Raw genomic sequence first — 21,880 nt, forward strand, 5'->3', positions numbered from 1 at the left:
ATGTTTGCCTAAAACTGATTCTACACCAGCTTTAAAGAGTTGCAGATTTTTTATACACTGTCGTCACAAGACTGCTTGCAGTAAATCTGTCCTCGGTTTAGGGATAAAATATGCATTTCTCAATGGAATCAGTAAATAGCTGACTGGCTTAATGTCTACGTTCATTGCTGGACTGATGGATAATTCGTATAAATCTAATGGTTCATCACTTATCTATAATTGACAGTGGTCTAGTTTCAGAAAAAATAACATGAATGGCTCTCATTTACATAATTATTTCAGACCCATATTTAGTTCTTTGTAAAAGAACCATTGGCAGAAATTACAGCTGAGAGTCTTGAGTATTTTTCTTCCTACTGTAGTTCACGCACCTGCATTGGTGGGTCATGTGCGAGGTTATATTTTCCAGTTTTTTGTTTTTTTTTTAGTATTAACATATAAATTGTCTTGCTGTACGTCCAGATAAATGGTGGATGCACTCTTAGCTGCAGTGTTTTGTGTTTGTCTTCATTTGGCGATGCTTCTTCTGCCTGTGCTTTCTGTTTGAATCCTCTCTGCCTGCTGTCAGACAGGCAAAAACAGGCTTTGTTTGCCATGAAAAATGTTCCACAAATTCACATTATTTGGCAGCAGTTTGTTGGAAAAATTAGTATGTAATATGTAACTATAAGGGCCAAATGACTTCCAAATATATGCATTAAAATAATATTTTTTTTTAAAAATCAATGGCTTTCATCCCCCAGCAAGTTAAACTAAAACTAAACTGTGATGAAAAAAAAAATGAACTCTCAAGGCAAATGAAGTGGAAATAAATGAAACGGTGTGATTTGAAATCCTGCGTGTTACGTGAAATCTCTTCTCAGTATGTCGTTAAAGACGGGATTGCCCACATTCACTGTGAATCCATCCAAGCAGATCAGATTCTAACATAAGCGTGCATAGATGAGACCCTACGGGGGACGTCAGCTGTGCAGCAAAATAAGCAACAAGATTTTAATGATCCAGTCACATAAAGCCATGCAAATATACACACACACATGTAGCATTTCTGCTTTTGCTGAGAGATTTTTTAACATATAACGACATGCATTCTTTCCAAAACATATAGTGAAATCAACCAGTTGTAGACACATTGAAAATGTTCAGCAAGGAGGATTGTTGATCATTTTTTAAATATTTATGTCTCCAGGGTATTCAACTTATTCTCCAAAATGGCCTCATATTTATTGGCCATTTTTAAAACCCTGCAGAACACCGACTGGTCCAAATGACTCCTACGAGATGGCTGCTCATACCATGACAGATCCACCTCCATGTTTAACACCTGGCAAAAGACACTGTGGGTTGATTTTTTTTTTTTTTTTTTTGGCTGTCTCCAAACAAAAACAGGCCCAGATAGAAGACAAAGGTAATTCGTCACTTAATGTTACTTTTGCATTGCTCAGTTTTATTTATTTATTTTTTTGCCTTTACATTGATTGTTGTACATCTCGTGAATGGACCTTGATTAAAGATAAAGAAAAGCAGTTTCTAGGAAAAGCGTCATGACCACTTTAAGGTTTTCAGAGGTGCCTTGCTTTTTTCTTAGACTTCCCCCATTTCGAATTATGTAATTTAGCAGTTCTGTGATCAGATCTACGTCCAGGCTTGGCATATTTCAGATGCCTTATGTTGTTTGGAAAACTCAGCTAGTGACTGGCTCTATTTCACGCAGGACATGCCTTTATTTTTAGCATTCAGGAGCATGAAATAAACATGTAATGTTGCTGTGGTTTTACTATAGCCCATTCATTTACATTCATACCCACTTGCCAGAGGAGTTAGTTTTGTCATACAATAATGCACACTTAAATCAATGACATTAAATATATAAATAATATTGAAAATGCAGCATTTTTAAAAAATGCATAAATCCAAAACAATGGAGAAAAAACTGAAAAATACATAAAGCAACACAGTCAAAAAAAGGGGGAAGAAGAATGTTGAAAGAGTACTAATAGCACTCTACAGCTAAATTAATTTGATTGTTCTCCTTGATATTTTCTTGATTAGGGGACTGGTTATTTGGTTGATTTCTTCAGCTTTAGTCCAACTAACCGAGGATGCTATTAAAATCCTGAAGTTTTTGTACTTTTATGTAATAAAGAAAAAAATGCCTTAAGTCGGTCATTCCTGCACTTTTCTTTTGGTCAGCTAATATTTTAATGCTGTTTCAGCTCACGTATCATGAGCGTATGCAGGGCTTCATTCAGCTGATGTTCTCCTTTGATTTGCTGCCCACAGCATCTCCAGAGAAACTACAGAAAGCAGCTTTGCCACAGGTCTCTGTCAGAGTTTTTGGCAGTATATCACTCAGTCCATGCAGGCCAAGCTTTATGGTCAAACAGAGCAATATACAGCACCTAACTGGAGTGGTCTTTTTCCTTGTTCCAGATGTTTTTTAAGGATTTTGAATACACTGAATGTGATGCATAGAAATGTACAAGGATGTAGGCAAGTGTATGAGGAGATTTAAGGAAGTACAAAATGGTAATTTGCCCCTATTTAATTTGCAAACAAGTAATATATATATATATATATATATATATATATATATATATATATATATATATATATATATATATATATATATATATATATATATATATATATATATATATATATATATATATAAACAGCATGTTTCCCTTTTTTTCTCCCCAGTTTCTGTTTCAGTTTCGCTGGGTATAAAGACTTGCATTATCACTGCTAAACGAGTTTCAGATGGTTGGTAAAAAAAAAAAAACAGCAGCATATTGTCAAACCACATAATGCTCAGTTTGCGACCAGGAAGTCCAATTAAGGTTCTCTGTTTGCATGCATTAGACCCATGTAATACATGGTGCACTATCTCACAGTCCATTAGAGACTAGCTCTCACGTGAGTGCCAAATGCAATCACAGTGTTCTCTCTAAAACTCAACGAGGCTGTGAGATATGAAACCCACATAATTTGCAACACTTTGTGGGTGATGAAGCAACAGCTTTCTAAAAGAGTACCCCACCACCCTCCCCCTTCCATGCCTGCGCCGGGAACAGTTTTATGGCAAATATCATGGGAAGGTTTCACGATCATCTCATTGGCTCAGAAGTCAGAGACCCCATCATATAAAGCGAGAGCGCCTGGTTTAGCAGCCCTTTCCCACTGACGAGCGTAGTGGATCACACTTTGGTTCCAGCTGTCGGGAAAATACCTTTTACGCACAGAGTGTCTGCAAAGGCTGAGCGACACTGCGCGCCAGCATCAATCATTCTGAAGAGAAAGAGTTATACAGCCAACAGGTGGGTTTGTCCGACTGCAATTCTGCAGCGCAGCGGGACTTGTTGTGGCTTTGTCTGGGAGGAAAAGTTGTGTAGAGTCGTCTTTGCGCACGCATTTTAATTATTACTTTAAATATTTAAAATATCGGTGATTTAAATTATTGCAGCGTAATGAAAAAAATTGTTTAACTTGATGAAAATGCTTTTTTTTTGTCAGTGGCGTTCGTGTAAATCTAGACGAGATCTGGTTTCAGCTCGTGTTTTCAGTAATTCCACATTCAATTAGTGTTCTTTATAAATGCTTAAATAAGCGTTTAATCTTCTATTTATTTGTTTTGTTTTTTGTTTGTTTTTAAAATGTATGCTTCTGCTTTAAAGGTTTAAGCATCATTTGACTCACCCGTTGAATTTGAAGCGTATTTTTCTACTGAGGTGCAAAGGGCAGCACAGAGCTGATCTAAGGTTAATGTCTTCTGGGAAACCACATTTGAACTACGATGAAAGATGCATTTCTTTTGATTTTATCTGTGCATCACTCTTCTGTTAATAGAAAAACTGTTAGCTGGGGCGTCTGAGTGGGCATGTGGCTCCTGGAGAAGCTCCGCAGTGGGACTCAATCCCAGCCTCCGCAGACAACAGAGGCCATTCCTGTGTCTGTGTATGCCAATGTACTCACTCCAGAGAAGATTCCTGATTTCTTCATCCCACCCAAACTTATCTGCTGCCCACCAGAAGAATCACTCACCCCAGAAACTCAGCACTGCTCCAGCATGAGACCCTCAGCCTCTGACCATGCCATTTGTAGCCAGAGCCCCAGAGCTAGGAGCAGCAAGAACCCCTGCAGCCCTCGCCTCTTTACCCGCAATCTGCAGAAGTCAGCCAACCGTCACATCATCCAAATAGAGAGTGCTGATGAGCCTGGTGCTGGATCTGTGAACAGGGTCGGTATTGAAGTGAACACTAACGCTGACCCACAGTCACAGACTGCAATGTCTCTGCCATATGTCCCCAAGGCTCAGACCTCATATGGCTTTTCCACCCTGATGGAGTCTCCCCATACCCGACGCAAGGAGAGCCTTTTCCACAGTGACCCCAGCAGCCCTCTCACCTCCCCAAACACCCAGAGGCGCTCCCAAGGGGGAACTCTACTGGCCCCGGCTGACCCCAACCCCTACCGCTATTTCAGTGGTGGAGAGAGTGACACCTGCTCCTCAGCTGAGTCGTCCCCCTTTAACTCCCCTCTCCTTTCCCGATCTGCCTCTCTTCTGCGTTCTATTACACAGGAGACACAAGCCAAGGTGAGGACTTGTGCTCTACATGTTAATGAATGGCCACAGATTATAATTCAAAGTTATCAGTGAGCATGTAACAGTATGTTTTTTTTTCCCCCTATTTGATTCAGTTAGTTGCTTATTCCTGTATGTTTACAGTTGCTTTTCCTCTCTCCCCCTCAAGGTGTCTCGTGCCAAGCGCTCCCTGGCACGCCACAGTTCGCTCTCCACTGATGAATGCAGCTCAGCAGACAACAGTCCCAACATGCAGCGCCGCCGAATGCGCTGCCCTCCCTCCCCCGCCTTCCGTGGATGTAAAAGCGGCGGTTTAAGGGGTGCAGCAGCATCAGACCTCTTTCAGCGCGAGCACACTATAAACCTCAACAAGGGGGGGAAGCTGAGGCTGAGCACTCACTACGACCCTGAGGCGGCCCGGCTGAGGGTGCGCGTGCTCGCAGCTGAGGCCCTTTATGACAGGCAGACAGACCTTAAAAGTATCAACTGCTGTGTAGCACTCTACCTGAATCCTGGTAAGCAGCAGAAACAAAGGAGCACCATCATCAAGAACAGCAGGAATCCGGTGTTCAATGAAGACTTTTTTTTTGATGCACTGCCGAAGGCACAGGTAAAGAGTCTGGCCATGAAAATAAAGGTAGTGAACAAAGGAACCAGTCTGAAGAGAGATGTGCTTCTAGGAGAAAGAGAGGTGCTGCTCAGTGAGCTGCTCGCAGGCCTCTAGGGAGCCCCTGTCAAGACTTTGGCGAACACAACCTGCTCCATACCTTGAGGGCCCATATCTTTGTATCCCAGCTCACCCTTCTGGCAAATACTGGACAGGAGAAAGCATGCAGATGACAAGGAAGTTGTCTCTTCCAGACTGTGTTATGGGTGTCAAGAGAAAAATGAAAGCCTCTGTTAAAGTCTCACTTTAACAGAGGCTTTCAAGTTGGTCAAATTTGACAAAGGGGCAACCCACTATAACTTATATGCTTGTCAGTAAAGTGACTGTGTGAACAGTGGGGCTGTGGTCCTTGTTTGTGCGTATTTCTCTTTGAATATTGATTGTCACTGATTGTTATTGTGTCTCAGTATCATATCAGTTGTAATGTGATCTTGTTTAAGTTGGAGCTGTTATAGTTTTGTAATAATGCAGTAATATCATCTGTAAGCATTCGCACGTTACTGTGTAAATTAATAATGGCTCCGTGTGCTTGAGAGAATTTATATATGGGAATTCGATTTTAATTGCTAGTAAATGCAGTGTTAATATGACTGTTGTTATGTGATATGCTTTTGAACTTATGAATAAAAGCTGTGCTAGGGCTTTTGTCTTGCCTTGCACTTTTTCTCTTTGGTTTTGTCTTTGAATTAATCCCCAGGATCACATGAAAGCCCCAGAAATCCCCCAGAAATTATTATAAACCTCTCTCTTTCTCACCCAGGTTTTCAATTATTGCAAACAACCCTCAGGCTCAGGCCCTCTAAGCCAGGCACAAGCTGGATGCCAGTTGTGAGGCTTTCGATCCTAAATACCTGCACCCGATATTGTTTCTGTGTGCATTCAAACTCCCTGTTTAATTTTAAAAGCATGTTTCCCAGTCAGTCCTCCAGTGAGTTTCAAATAGTTATTAAGAAAGTAGGCAGCAATCATGGCTCAGTCGCTCTCCTGGAACAGCTCCTGGCACACGCTGAAATAATGTGTCTGTACAGGGAGGTTAAATCTTGGTTTATGAGTTCAATATTTGGCTTGACAAGTGGAAATGTACTTGTGCTAATATAGGATAATTAAAAATGTAGATGACACACTGCAGTCCACACATGTACATTTGGCAGACATAGAGGTGGAAGTCCCACTAGAAGAATTAAGAAAGAATATCCGAACGTGGATGTTTGCCTCCTCTGCTGGTGAAACAGCAGAACAACATGCCGGTGAGCCCCCAAAGGCAACAACATGGGTTCATTTTTTTTAAGTAACTGATTAGCTGCCCTGTGCTGCACTCACCACCCGCCCCACTATACATCAGGATGGACGCTCTGGTGATCCAGAGCAGAAAATAATCCTGGATTTCATTAAAAAAAAAAATTGTAAAAACTCAGAAAACCCTCAAGCTTATGCACGAGGGTGATGAACTCTATTTATTTACTGGCATTAGCCTCAACGGGCACCCAATTGGGGAGCATTTATCTGTGAGCCAAAAGGAGATTAATCTCCTACAGACTTGAGAGCAGACAGATAAAACTGAAAGAAAATGAAGTATTTTTTGCCACTGTAGTGGTAAAACTCAGGAGGAGAAATTAAGAAACAGTGAACTTTAACCTTCTAAAACCTCTGCCCTGAAAAAAAACCCACTGAGCTCAACAACAGCCGACAAAATCAAATGAAGATATAGTTTTTTGTTTCGATTCTTATTATCAATCAGCATCTTAATAATGAAGCATTATTTCTGGTTGTGTAGTTGCCCATGTTGCCTGTGGTCTTGTTGACAGACAGCCAGGGTCTGAGCTAAACTCTCCATCAATTTCTTATTATTCATAAATGATCTAATGGTGGACTGTTTGCTGCACAGTCAGATATGCCTTCAGTTCTGATGAAAAAACAAAACAAAACATAAAACAACATGAAACATTAAAAAAAAAAATTGATTTAAGCAAAAAATCCTCAATAATTATGACCAGATAATGGTTTATGTTTCAAAATGTAATTTTTGCCCTCTCTGACTGCTCATAAAGACTGGAAACAGCATTTTTAAGAGGCTTTAAAAGAGAAGCATACTAGAAGTTTTTATCTGCATTCAGACTGCGTTCCCTCTTCATCTTTTACTTTAAGAAAGAACTGAAAATGACTACAGCCTGATCAAAGGTGCTCAGTCACCGCAGCAGCACTGAAATCCCCCAGAGGTGAATTTATCCTGTGAATTCATTAAATCTTATAATCCTTTCACTGCTCAACCATCATCAACAGCTACACTCCATGCCACAGTCTACTCATGCCTGTGTTATATGTTATAGTTTCTGCATTAAAAATAATATAAATTCATGCAAAGCATGTGTAGGCTACAGTTTTTTGCTATTGGACGTCAATATTCTGGCCCCTGGCTTTGTGTAGGAGGACAGAGTGATGTGACCTAACAACTGTTCAGATCCAGCTACTTACTGTTTTAATATGTGTTTATCTAATAATAATAATGATGATAATAAGTTAATAATAATAAGTTTTTGTTTGAATAGTTCTCCAGGCTTTCTGAAGGTTGTTCACTGTTTTTCTTTGGCCTCTGCCTGCTTTGTTGCTCATTTTCAGAGGATTTTTTTTATTTTTTTTTCGTTGTTGTTAAGACACTTAACACTGACCCATGAGTCATTCAAGCATAAAAAAGCACCTTACTCAAGGGATGATTCAGTGTTGTGTCTACACATAACAGACAACTTAGCAAAGAACTAATTTTAAATTCTATCTTTAGACGCTATGTTACTAGTAGCCTGTCACAAAAACATCATTTGTTTGCATTTCTTTCACTGAATCTATGAAAAATGGCAACGATAACACAGCTAAACATGCATAAAATAGCATTTTTGCACAACAAGGTGATTCCTAAAGAGCTGTTAGTCGAAGACTTGGCATATCTCAGCATGGTGTGCAGTGTGTCCTTAAAAATTTTGAGGAAACTGGACAAGTGGAAGACAATAGAAGAAATGGCAGGCTGATGCCGAAAGTCATGTCCTTAAGAACCAGGAAAAAATCCAGCAAAGGCCTGACACAAGACATAAGAGATCCATCTGGCCCTTCAGTGGCTCCATCTACTGTTCACTGAAGCCTCATCAGAAATGGTCTCAGTGGAAGGATGGCTGTCAAGAAGCCATTTTTAAGGAAGGGAAACAGGAAGGTATGCCAAATTACACAAGAACTGGACTGAATATCAGTAGCAACAGGTCTGACGGAGTGATGAATCCAAATGTGACATTTTTGATTCAAATCTTTGTCAGTATGTGCGGAGGAGGTCAGGAGAGAGGTGCAGCAGTGAGAAGAGTTCAGGCTATGTTGAAGAATAAAGGGGGTCATACCAGATGTTGACTTTCAAGCTCATTATAATTTTTTGTTTGTTTCCTCATATACTGTTTCAAAAAAAACAAAAAAAAAACATCCCTTCCCATTTTCCTAGAAAAATACAAAGAAATGAGAGGTGGCTCGCGACTTTTGCGCAATACTATGTGAATGGTGTACACTTTTGTAGGACAAAACTATATCAAACACAACATATTTTTAACAAGGCGGGTGGATTACAAAGACATTTAATTATAAGTAGCCATTAACATTTTAATTTTTACTCTTTTAGGGTATATTTGGTTTGTAAGCCGGACATCAGCTGGCCCTCTGCTCCTTGTCGGTCCGAACAACCACAACAAACGAACCCATCAGCTGGTAGCTCTTTAACTCACACACATCGCGGGAAATGTAGTTAATTATCCACGAAACACCTCCTGTTCTTGGAACTAGACATTCCAGCTAAACTACATCACCCATAATGCCTCACTCACATCGTAAACATAGAACCTGTCAAACAACGCAGACGCCATCTTGACAGCACCCTCAAAATGGCAGAAAGATGTGAGCGAGAAACCGAGTCCAAACTAAGATCTCGGCGCTCTGCTATTTAAAACCAGACGGAACAGTTTTTCCAACCACGAGTGGTTATGGAGTTGGTGTCCGGCGCGGCAGCACACAGCCTTTAAAAATGGATATATCGACGGCGGTTTTCAACGCGGCCAGAGATGGTAAGCTGAAACTTATCCAGAAGTTGCTGAGCAACAAAACTCCAGAGGAGCTGGAGGCTTTGGCTGAGGAGAAAACACAGGGAGGAACCCCTCTGCTGATAGCCTCTCGATACGGACATTTAGAGGTTGTAGATTACCTCCTTGAACATTGTAAAGCAAATGTTGAACTCGGGGGTTCGGTTAACTTTGACGGCGAGACCATTGAGGGAGCTCCGCCGCTCTGGGCGGCTTCGGCAGCCGGTCACCTCCCTGTGGTCAAAACGCTACTAAAACACGGTGCCTCAGTGAACAATGCAACACTAACTAACTCAACGCCGCTCCGAGCTGCCTGCTTTGACGGGCACCTGGAGATCGTCCGCTACCTGGTGGAGCACAGAGCTGACATGGAGGTCGCCAACCGCCACGGCCACACCTGCCTCATGATCTCCTGCTACAAGGGCCACAAGGAGATAGCCAAGTTCCTCCTGGACCGTGGTGCTGATGTTAACCGTAAGAGTGTGAAAGGAAACACTGCCCTTCACGACTGTGCTGAGTCAGGTAGTCTGGACATCATGAAGATGCTGCTAAAGTGCAATGCCCGCATGGAGAGAGATGGATATGGAATGACCCCACTCCTGGCTGCAAGTGTAACAGGTCACACCAACATTGTGGAGTACCTTGCCCACCAGCCTCGTACCTCCAGAGAGGAGCGCATTGACGCACTTGAGCTCCTTGGGGCTACTTTTGTGGACAAAAAGCGTGATCTGTTGGGCGCCATGAGGTACTGGAGGAGGGCAATGGAGCTGAGGCAGCCAGGGGAAAAGGCTGGATCTCTTGCCAAACCTCCACCTGGTCCCCCAATTCCTGCCTATGGCTGCGCGCAGGAGGTGTGCACTGCAGAGGAACTCGAAGCTTTGATCACTGACCCGGATGAGATGAGGATGCAGGCCCTGTTGATTCGTGAGCGCATCCTGGGTCCATCCCATCCAGACACATCTTATTACATCCGCTACAGGGGAGCTGTGTACGCTGACTCGGGCAACTTTGAACGCTGCATAAGTCTGTGGAAGTACGCTTTAGACATGCAGCAAAGCAACTTGGACCCTCTCAGTCCTATGACAGCCTCAAGTTTTCTGTCTTTTGCAGAGCTTTTTTCTTTTGTTCTCCAAGACCGGGCAAAAGGCTCGCTGTCAACACGCGTCACCTTCCATGATCTTATGACAGTGTTGGGAAAAAGCGTGAGGGAGGTGGAGAGAGCTGTGGCACAGAGGGATAATCCTCCAGAAGCCCCTCAGTTCACTAAGGCCCTCTCCATCATCCTTCACCTCATTTTTCTACTGGAGAAGCTCGAGTGCAGCCCAGAGCAGGAGCACCAGAAGAAGCACACAGTGTACCGACTTTTAAAGCTGAACCCTCGAGGTCGAAGTGGCTTCACTCCCCTCCACATGGCCGTAGACAAGGAAACCACATCGGTCGGCCGCTACCCGGTGGGCCGCTTTCCCTCCCAGGCAGTGGCTGCGCTGCTCCTAGAGTGTGGAGCAGATGTCGATTCGCGTGACTCTGAGAACAACACACCATTGCACATTGCTGCTAACAATGGTTGTCCAGAGATTATGGCGCTGCTAATGAAGGCTGGGGCTCACTTTGATGCCACAAATGCACAGAGGAAGACGGCCTATGAGCTGTTGGATGAGCACAGCAGCGGGCACCCCGCCTTCTATCCACTGAACTACGTCACCCTTCAGTGCCTGGCAGCACGTGCAATTGAAAAGCACAGACTACCCTACAGGGGACTCATCTCTGAGGAGATGGAGGCTTTCATTGAGCTGCATTGACTTCAACTTCTGTCCCCTGAAGAGGCATCCCTACACTACTCTTCCCGTTCTCGCTCATTCTTTACTGTGACCTGACACAAACTTTTGCTTACTCAAGTCTCCTCTTGATTTCTGCCGCCCTCCTGGCTGTCACCAACCTTTTGTCAGACCAAACCATAGCAATAAACATCCAGCCTCTGGGCTTAAATGTCTGGCTGAGGTCTGGTCAGTTGCTTTATTCTAACGCAGACTTTTAAAGTGATTGTTGCTTTCTACTGCTACTTAATGCTGGGTGAATCTTTAATGTCATATAGACTATTAGACTATATGATGTTAGATAGACTATGTCTTTCCTCTTAGCTTCCCCATCTTAAAAAAAGGGAGAGGTACTACATGATAGGGTTTGTGTGGGTTTGCTGGTGGCTGAACTGTATGAGAGATGAGATTGCTCTTACTGACACAAAGCATCTGATCAAAGGAGCCACATAACATGCATGAAAATGAAGTGTGACTGTGGTAGCTCACTTGTTTAGCAAATTCATTCAGAAAGGAAATATTTGAACAAACTCAACGACTTGCTGGCAGTTTGTTTTTGGTTTTTTTTGTTTTTTTTTTGTCGCTTGGTTTTACTTGTTCACATTCAGTGTACCATCTGTTATGTTTCTCTGACGCCGGGAAGGTGTCGAAAGTACTGTGCCAAACATTCTGTTACAAAGTGTAAACTGGTGGCAAAATGAAAAAGCAATGAATTTTTCTTTCTGATTATAAGCAAAAGTAATAATATGAAGTGCAGACCTGAACGACTGAGTTTGAGGAGAACAGTAACTGGACTGTGACAGCATTTGTCAGTCTGCGGTACCATTACTTTTACACTTTTATGAGACTAAGTATGAGGGTGTCACTTTGACTTAGTAAAAAGAGACAGGTGCCATTGTTTAACACTCCCCAGTCTCCAAACAATATAACCTATGCAGCTGTTATTATTCCAAAAATTGTGAAGCTCAAAGTTACTGCATAAATAGGCTTTACATGGTGTGTTTTTCCCCTCAGTTGTACATGCTTATCCTAACATGATAACATAAATGATTGGGGGTGCTTCTTTGACAATAATTTGGGATCTTCTGAATACATAATCTAGGAATGTCTTCTTATTTTCTGCCTATGTCTGAATGAACAGTTTCAAACGGAGCCTAACGTGTGCCTACATGCGTGGGTCCACAACAAAGACATCCAAGTTAATGTGAAAGAAGCAGCTTCATGACTTTGGTGTGGACAGCAGCAGACCTTTGGATCTGCTGTTTCTCCATTAAAAATGCACGAATCAACTGTCAAGGATCATGTGTTGGTTTTGTCTTGGAGTGAATTTTCCCTTTAACATCAGATGCAGTTCACAGAAAACAAAAAGGAACAGATGGCTCTTTGGCCATTCCTGCATCTCAGTCTTAGATTTAAAAGTTTTTCTTGCGTTTCTCTTGTGTTATCAGGAATATTTTATTTGTCAGTCTGTGCTAAGTACCACTAAAAGTTGAAATGCACACTGAAGGGACTCTGTAAGTCCTAAACACCTTACATTCAGGCTCTAAACTGTTGCTGCCTTTGTCTTTCTCAACAGATTCGCTTAACTGATGATAACTCAAGATCAAAAGTGTGTTGGAGATGCCTGAATAAAATTCAGTATCACAACAGAAACTTTGTATGTTGGCTCAGTGTTCCCGTGTCTTTTCTCCATGTATCCAAAAAAAAAAAATTATATATAAAAATGAGAGTTGCTTTTGATTTAGGCTGGAAAATTGGAAATGAATCCCAGTTCTTGGTGCTTTGATTTTAATGAGTCGTTTTGAGCGCCGTTGCTTACATTGGCATCGGGAACGTCATTGCGACATGTAATATTTATATGGCTGAAGTGATCGCAGGGACATAACATCCTTACCATGCCATCATGACAGCCAGGTCTATGAAATGATCTCATTTAGACAGTGGAAGAGACATTTTGGAGTGCACACTTATCAAGAAAAAAATCTGCGGCCACTCATTACACAGGCTTTCCACTGCTCACATCAACTCGAGGACCCTGAAATAAAGCATAACAGAAACTTGATCTTTCTGAGTCCTGCACTCTTAAAGTATAAATAGAGTGCAATTAACGTCACTGCTGCAGGGTAGTGCTAGAGACAGGCCACTTACCCTGCTAATTTTAGGGATCTTTTGCCCTAGCCTCAACTCTGAAAATGGGAATACTGTAATGCTATACAGTCAGGCAGGTCACAGGGTGACTGGCAGAGACAGCACACAGCCTACAGAGACGGCATTATTCTGATAGGCACGGACACAATATTAGCTATGTATTGCTAAAAGCTTAACATAAACTACATTAAATCAGGCAGTGTGGTGACAGTTGGGAAACACCAGGTGGTAAATGCAGTGTCCATCCTGCTTAACAGTCATGAAACAAGAAACTCAGTGCTGACATAATCCAGGAGGTCTCCCATGGCTGACCTGACCTCTGACCTCTTTTTTTTTTTTTTGAAGGTGAAATTAATACATTTTTAAATTAAATAATGACAGTGGAAGTAGCCCTCCTTCATGTAAGGGATTTACAAATGTTAATATTGGAATTAATAGAAGAGAAAATTTATTTTTGGTGCTTAAAAGCAAAAAAGTGGAAATCCCAAAGCTCAGCTTCTTTTTAGGATCATGTCTTCAGGAAACTGAAGAGACTTGGTATAGAAACACTGACATACCCACACCTGGAGTCATGAATCTTTGTTCACATTTCCGTCCTCAAGTAAATGTAACATCATATGTAACTTCCCACTAGATGTCACTAGCAACAAAGAAAATCAATCACACAAGAAGTCTTTTGTTCCTTTAAGACCGTGTGAAATGCTCAGAGATATAGCTTTCAGTCAGAAATGGTGGTGGTGGGATGATTTTTTTTTTTCTCTCTTTCAGCAGAGAGTCTGACTGACAAAGAAGTCTTTGTGTCAATAGAGACAAAGAATGAGCTGTTGAGAATGGCATTTGTTTTAAAAAAATGTGAGCACTAAATGTGCATTTTTATGTCAAGACGAAACGAAATCTAAGTAGATGCGAGGTGCTGATGCTGAGTCTCTTCGCAGTTTTTTCCACAGGGGGTCAGGAAAAAAAGGTTAAAATGAAAACCTTCATGGCATCCTCAGGTGTCGTGCCAGCGTCCGACACCTCAGAATCTGCCCTCCTGGCTGTTGCTTTTGTCATACTGTGTGACCTAAATAGGATCAGATCATAAAAAACAAAGAGCTGTGTTAAACTATTTGAGTTTAGTTCAGATAAAAAAATATATATATATATTGCTTTGTTATGCTGTTTTTATTTTTAATCAAACATATGGGCTAGTTGTGCCCGGATATGCTTACATTACACACACATTTTTAACTGCAGGCATTTAGTTTGATCATTTTTTTATAGTAGCCAAAAATACTTAATTTGATTAATCTCTTCCATTAAGTTTATCAGCAGTCAGTTCCTTAAATTTTCACTGACCCTTTGCCATCATAATATTGATTAAAGGATTAACCCCCCAAAACCATTTTTGATCTATGTTATAGGGGTGATGAAAGCCTATGATAAAAGTGGAAACAGTTTACTCCACTGATATAAATGATCAATGAAGCAACCTTTGTTAATAAAGCAGAAGTGGGTAAATTATAAGGAGCACATATAATAGTGTACTGCCAACTGCAGCCTAAAATAGCCAAGAATGCACCAATTCTGAGACGATACCAGTACTGAGGTATATGATGTGTATATTATATCAACAGATAAACATCAACCCCTGCTAGCAGTAAACTCCCTCTCATCGATATCAATGGCTTAAATAAAACTGAACGTATCCTTCATGAAGGCACAGCTGTTGGCTTTATTTTTAGACAAGTGAACCCATAAACCTGCTTCTGAGTACATAATAAACAAAACTAAAATTATGAGCTCCTTCCATCCATTGTCTTCAAATATTACTGCATTATTTACCTCCTGTGGAATTTTTAATGCATTCCCATAATGTCTCACTAGGAGTTTTTTTTTTCCTCCCTACAATATTTTAGAGAGTCCAGCTGTAAGTTATTGTGGGAGTTCTGCTAGGAGCTGATATGAGACTCTTGACTCCTTATTCCTGCCAGCAGCTATAATTAGACACTATCTTGTGGGAATCTAAGAGGTCTAAGGTGCATCTCTTCATTTTAGCTCCTTGGGGAGCAAAGTGGAAAAAAATCAGTCAAAAATACTCAAGACCAACCAGCCTCAGCTGCTGCCTCTTTTGCACCAGTCAGCGATCCAGCGAGAGCTGGAGGAGGTGGGGGTGGAAGTGGGAAAGTAATGGGGGTAATAGAGGTGATGGGGGATACGGTTGCTATTGGAGATCTTGCCTGCATCACGTCATGTGTAAGAGGGAGGAGGGAGGTGGAGTGCTCCGGTGTGTGCATGAAAGAGAGAGAGAGCGGGGAGGGGTAGGAGAGGAGAGGGAAGGAGGAGGGCATTAAGGAAGAAGGCAGGGAGTATCAATGACATCAACCAACAGTATCTGAGGCCGCCCGATCAGCAATGCTCTCCCGACAAAAGGGCTGAGGAGCAGCCGTGACCCGCTGCGCTCCCGACAGGTCGGTGGACAGCCAGGACGGTGCGGGGAAACGCCGGCGATGTGTGCATGCACCCTCCACAAAGGAAGACCTTCATCTGAGTGGAGCTCTGCTGCCACTGGATTACATTTATCCTTGCTGTTTCTAAGGAAGCTTCCAGCTGCAAATCCACCCACATGAATCTACCAGACAGTAAAGAAGACGGAGCACTTCCTACCGAGGTAACCCGCACCATCCATATTTTTACAGTTAATGTTTGCATTCGCGTACCCCACCCAGGCTGGTTAAATTTTACTTGTCGAATAGCCTTTTGGAAACTAAAGCGGTAAGAGTAGATCCCAGCCCGGGTGGAATTTCACCGCTCAGTCTTTCCCAGAGGGCAGGAGTCTTCTTTGTGTTGTTTCTCTTTTATTGGGCTGCTGCAGCATCACTTGAGATTTTGTTTCAAGCGTTTGGGTTAAAAGCAGACCGCGGGGTTGTGCAGATCAGGCTGGTTGGCAACAACGCCGTGAGTGCGCGTCCCCCTTCGCCCCCTCCTTATTGTTGGCTGGGCAGCATGAGGGACCTGGGCAGACTGGCAAAGCCTTTGTTCCTCATTCACTGTCATTAAAAGTGGCTTTTATTTTGATGACCCTTGGAAGCGCTCTTCAGGCGCAACGAGTCTAATGTTGGGTCAGATTTTTCCAGACACGAAAAAAAAAAAGAAAAAAGAAAAATATAAAGTAGCCTAATATTGTTGAACAAAAGCTAATAATTATATATTAAAAAAAAAAATCTATATAATACAGACATCCTACAGATTGGTCAAGTATATTTTTAAAATGAGCAGCTAGGAAACTCTGAGTTCTGCTACTGTTGTGTCTAAATTTCATTGATGCCACACCAAAGTAAATATCCCATTACGATAATGTAATTCTCAGCACTTTTGAAGGGGCTATCACAGACACATCATGAGTCCATATAGGCTATTAAACCAATATTTGCGAATAATTTATGGTATGGAAGGCACCAGGTGGCAAAGCGGATGGACTTATTTAGCAGGACTGTTTCCTAGACAATAGAGTGGTGCTGCTGCTGCATCTGCTACTCTCTAGCATTACTTAAAACAAGCCCATCTGCACATACAGGCAGGGTTTCTAGTCCATAGACCTCTCAGATGTCTATAATTATACACAGAAGGTTTAGCTGTTAACACATGTGCAGGCAGAACGTAATTTAATGATACATCGATTTGTCTTGACACACATTTTCCGAAGGCTATTTCTTGTTTGGGATTTAATCATGTAAACTTCAATGGCCTGTTTAGTTTTTTTTTCTGTGTTTCCGCTGTGTGGCCTCTGCAAACTGGAAAATCACACTGTCGTGGTGAATTTGAGGGAGGTCTTCCTCCTCACACACAGATGGGAAATTTTCCCTGGGGCACCTTGTGTTTGCTGGTTATTGTTCCAGACCATTTCCACATCCCTAATTATTTTAATCAGTCATTTTTATGCATGGATTCCTCTCTTTAGTAGATCCCCCTCATTTTTTTTTCTTTCTATTCTGTCTTTTCAGACCCACTCTGTATTTAACAGGCGACTACACAAGATACTCCACCTTCATAAGATGGCAAGCAATTTGTATACTTGCATCATTGTGACAAGGCAGAATCATTATGTGGAAGCAGAATAACTGAACTGGCAAATTTCCTCTGCGCGTTGGAAACAGATCAGATATTCTCTTCCAAGAGTCAAGAGATTCTTGGCCCCATAGGTATTCATCTATGCACTGTTAGGAGCGGTGGCTTATGAAATCAGTGATGGCATGTACTCTTTAAATAGCATTTCACAGGGTTCAACCATAGACCTCAATGGCTTTCTCCTCCCTCCGAACAGATACCACTGTAAGATCCATCCAGACTTTAATATGCCGGGTGACGTGTGCTCCCACTGGAGCAGCTTTGGTTTCCAAGTCAAAGGCTTCATTGAAGTCTCATTCCCAGATTCTCACTGCAGCATTACCCTAACTGCTCTGCTCTCTTACTTTCTTCCTCTGTGTTACATGTTATGCCCATCCTTGGAGTTTGTCAAGCTCTGTGTCTACCCTCCATTACCAGGAAGGCAGGAAGGAAGGAGAACAGAAAGGTGTGCGACTTTGATGCTGCGAGCACAGCCACCTGTGTTATAAGCAGAAAAAAAACAAACAAACTTGTTGTTGTCTAGGAATAGATATTAATTGACCTTTTCAAAGCCTTCCAAACAGTGAGCTGTTGTCTGCTGTGCCTCTGTTTATTCAGATGCTGCCGAATACAATTCATATACAGCATGCAGAATGAAGCCGATACGCCTGTGTAATGGGGTTGGAGGAACAACATTACACAGAACAATACCTTTGAATATGAAAATATTTCAAGGTATTGATCTTAATAATTTTAATCAAACTTGAATTGAGGACTTTCAGGCTGTACAGCAAAACCATATTGTTCTATATCCTAATGTAGCCTTTAACTGGTAATTCACTTGAGATACATTATCTTTAGTATGGCTGGGCATTAAGTCAGCTTTGCATATATAACGAGGGCTTGGAGCCAGAATTGGTCAAAATTGAGATATATATATATATCCAATGAAAGCCCTTGATGTGCTCTATCTACTGTCAAAATTACAGAAGTAAAATATTAATAGAAATAGTTATTCAACGAAAAGACTTAACTCTGAATGCACACAAGAAGTTAAGTTGGTAAGTGCATTTACAACAAAGACAAGATTATTGTTCATTAAGCATTGTGTCATAAATTTATAAAAAGGAACATGCTTAAAAAAAAAATTAGTATACAAGTAAGAGCAAACTATGGTCATTTTTTGTTTTGGGTTTCCTGTAAAGTTGGTGAAATGTCATTTACGCCCCTATGACTCCAAGCCCTCGATAATATGATTGTTTTTCAGACTTCTGGTGCCCGGATGGTTAATTCTGAGCTAATTTAATTAATAAAAGTTGAAATGAGGAAACCAAGTTCTTCTAGAACATTTAGGAAGTATATTCTGTGACTTTTTGTGTGTTAATTTTGTTAGTAATTTTAAATCATATCAACCAGCCATCAGATTATTGATATGAGTAGTTGCATTGGAACACACATTTATCAGCAATCACATACTATATGACCACTTCACGCAATCATCACCACATGTAATTATATTAAAGAAAAATTGGCTACATGAGTGCATCAAGACATTTCCACTGTGTCAGAAAAGCATTTACAGTTTCCTTAAAATTGATAATGTGGACAAATAATGTATACATGTATACAAAAACAAGTATGAAGTAACTGTTATAAACAGTGAAAACTGCACTGTAATCTAGTTATGCAAAGATGCATCTCTTAAACCAGGCCCACAATTATCCTTATGTCAACCACGAGGTCACTTGTGGTTATGTGTGCATGTGTGCGTGTGTGTTTCTGTGTGTACATGTGAGTGAAGGCTAAGAGATAGGTTGTGACTTGACTGATGCCCTTCTCCAGATGAATCAGAGATTCTGATGTGTCAGCAGGGATGAATAATGCACGCCGCTCCACTACCTCTCTTCTCCACCTCTTGTCTTCAGTCATTTGCCTCTCTTTTCATCACAGCTGCCACATCTGAAGACATCTTCACCTTCATTTTCAGCCCTCCCCCCCCTCTTGCCTTCTCCCCTATGCAAAAGAGGTTTTTGCTGCTGCTGCTGCAACCTCGCTGTCCTCTGGGTCAACCCTCTTCTCTTTCTGAACAGCTAACTCGTTCTTATTATCAGGTTTTGGAGAAGTTTCTCATGTCAAAATATCATCTCATTTTAAGATGAGACACCGGTTGTTATAAACGTTTCCTTTGCAAACATTGCGCTGAAAATGGCCAAATGCGTTGATGTGCGCAGCTCGTTATCAAGTCATGGGAGGAGGACGCGCAGCCATTGACGAGGGTTGACAGTTACATCCCTGACTGACAGGAGTCATTAGGAGGATAAAGCTGACTGACAACATGGCTGATAAAGCAGGAGACAAACTGACTAATCAGGGCTTGGTAAAAGAGGGGGCCCCATTTGCTTTGAAGCGTCCAGTTAGCCGTCATTAAATGTTCGGCAGAATAGTCTGTGCACCTCTACAGTGGCACTTGGCAAGGTATTTTCAACTTGTGCAGTTAAAAAAAAAAAAAAATTAAAAACCCAGTACAGTATAGAGTTACCTTCGATTAATTTTGGATGGAATGATACCAAAATCCTTTTGATTGGAGATCTTGTAAAACATAAAATCATATGGCTTTGCTCTAATTGGTGTAATAAAAACCATGCAAATGCTCATGGAGGTGGAAGAATTGCATCTGTATAGCTGTCAACTGCTGCAATACCTTTTTTAGTGCCATTATATCATCATGGTACATGCTGTGTGGCAAAAGAGAGGATTTGATTAAGTTAGCTCAGGTTTCATAGCCGATTCATTGTATTGTGGCTCTGAGGATAGCAGTGTCAGTCCACAGCTTAGATGTAAGCCCATTCAATTTAATTCATGTTGCAAAGAGGATGAATCATACTCTCGCAGCATCACTGCTGATCAGATACCTACATAACTAATGGCAGTCTCAAACCCCACATCTATGTTTGGATATACACTGCTCCAAAAAAATTAAAGGAACACTTTTTAATCAGAGTATGGCATCAAGGCGATTAAACCTCTGGGATATTGATCCAGCCAGTTAAGTAGCAGAGGGGGTTAATCAGTTTCAGCTGCTTTGGTGTTAATGAAATTAACAACAGGTGCAACTAGAGGGGTATTCCTGTTTTGGGACAACCTGCCAAACAGGAATGGTTTTACAGATGGAGGCCACTGACATTTTTCCCTCCTTGTCTTTTCTCACTGTTTTTTCACTTTTTTGCATTTGGCTAGGATCACTACTAGTAACATGATGCGATACCTGGTACCTTCAGAGGTTGCACAGGTAATCCAACTCCTCCAGGATGGCACATCAATACGTGTCATTGCCAGAAGGTTTGTTGTGTCTCCCAACACAGTCTCAAAAGTATGGAGGAGATTCCAGGAGATGGGCAGCTACTCTAGGAGAGCTGGACAGGACTTTAACCCATCAGCAGGATGGGTATCTGTTCTTTTGTGTAAGCAGGAACAGGATGAGCACTGTCAGAACCCTACAAAATGACCCACAGCAGGCCTCTGGTGTGAAGGTCTCTGACCAAACATTTGGAAACAGAATTCATGAGGGTGGCCTGAGTGGGCCCTGTGCTCACTGCCTGGCACCGTGGAACCCGATTGGCATTTGCCATAGAATACCAGAATTAGCAGGTCCAACACTGGTGCCGTGTGCTGTTCACAGATGAGAGCAGGTTCACCCTGAGCACATGTGACAAATGTGAAAGGGTCTGGAGAAGCCATGGAGAGTGTTATGCTGCCTGTAATGTCATTCAGCATGATGGGTTTGGTGGTGCGTCAGTGATGGGGTGGGAAGGCATATCTGTGGAAGGACACACAGACCTCTACAGGCTAGGCAACGGCACTCTGACTGCCATTAGGAATCGGGATGAAGTCCTTGGACCCACTGTCAGACTCTACACTGGTGCAGTGGGTTCTGGGTTCCTCCTGGTGCACAACAATGCCCAGCCTCATGTGGTGAGAGTATGCAAGCAGTTCATGAAGGATGAAATAATTGATGCCACTGACTGGCCTCCATGCTTGCCTGACCTAAATCCAATAGAAGACCTCTGGGACATTATATTTGGGTCCATCCCTCACTGTCGGATTGCCCTGGTCCTGATCTGGGAGGAGATCGCCCAGCACGCCATCCGTCGTCTCATTAGGAACATGTCCCAATGTTGTCAGGCATGCATACAAGCATGTGGGGGCCATACAATCTACCATTTGTACCATTTTGAGTTGCTGCAATGAAATTTCTGAAAAATGGACTAACATCAGTTTTTCACTTTGCTTTACAGGGTGTCTTTGAATTCAGCCCTCTGTAGGCTGATAATTTTCATTTCCATTCATTCCTAACACATTACTCAGTCCACATCAGTATAGATAGCCAGCATGATTTTCCATTGAGATCTGATGCACAATGGTTCACAATGCAAACATTACACCAGTGTTTTTGTGCCTACTGATAGTAGCATTGAAC

General features: G+C 41.9%; 3 protein-coding genes across 5 annotated transcripts in view; all 3 read left to right on the forward strand.

The window, feature by feature from the left end:
• The first annotated feature begins 3,181 nt into the window (after nucleotides 1-3,181).
• Nucleotides 3,182-5,826, forward strand: LOC115796229 (C2 calcium-dependent domain-containing protein 4C-like). 3 transcript variants are annotated; one of them, XM_030752527.1, is made up of 3 exons: nucleotides 3,182-3,320; nucleotides 3,850-4,597; nucleotides 4,755-5,826. In XM_030752527.1, exons 2-3 carry the CDS (start codon nucleotides 3,881-3,883, stop codon nucleotides 5,307-5,309), a joined length of 1,272 nt encoding a protein of 423 aa, XP_030608387.1. In that variant the 5' UTR covers nucleotides 3,182-3,320; nucleotides 3,850-3,880; the 3' UTR covers nucleotides 5,310-5,826. The 3 variants fall into 3 exon arrangements, with proteins under 3 accessions (XP_030608387.1, XP_030608389.1, XP_030608388.1); XM_030752529.1 differs by lacking the exon at nucleotides 3,182-3,320 and adding an exon at nucleotides 3,678-3,761; XM_030752528.1 differs by lacking the exon at nucleotides 3,182-3,320 and having other exon boundaries at nucleotides 3,706-4,597.
• Nucleotides 5,827-9,121: 3,295 nt separating this feature from the next.
• On the forward strand, nucleotides 9,122-12,458 carry fem1a (fem-1 homolog a). The gene has a single exon (XM_030752516.1). The coding sequence runs from the start codon at nucleotides 9,301-9,303 to the stop codon at nucleotides 11,152-11,154; it is 1,854 nt and encodes a 617-aa protein (XP_030608376.1). The 5' UTR covers nucleotides 9,122-9,300; the 3' UTR covers nucleotides 11,155-12,458.
• Nucleotides 12,459-15,673: 3,215 nt separating this feature from the next.
• The window catches only part of LOC115796501 (receptor-type tyrosine-protein phosphatase S), a 71,143-nt gene continuing 64,936 nt past the window's right edge, over nucleotides 15,674-21,880 (forward strand). Inside the window, 1 exon segment of the mRNA XM_075074443.1 lies at nucleotides 15,674-15,967. The gene's annotated coding sequence lies outside the window, so the exon portion shown is untranslated.

Source organism: Archocentrus centrarchus, chromosome 17 (genome assembly GCF_007364275.1).
Source record: "Archocentrus centrarchus isolate MPI-CPG fArcCen1 chromosome 17, fArcCen1, whole genome shotgun sequence".
NCBI classification, from domain to species: domain Eukaryota; kingdom Metazoa; phylum Chordata; class Actinopteri; order Cichliformes; family Cichlidae; genus Archocentrus; species Archocentrus centrarchus.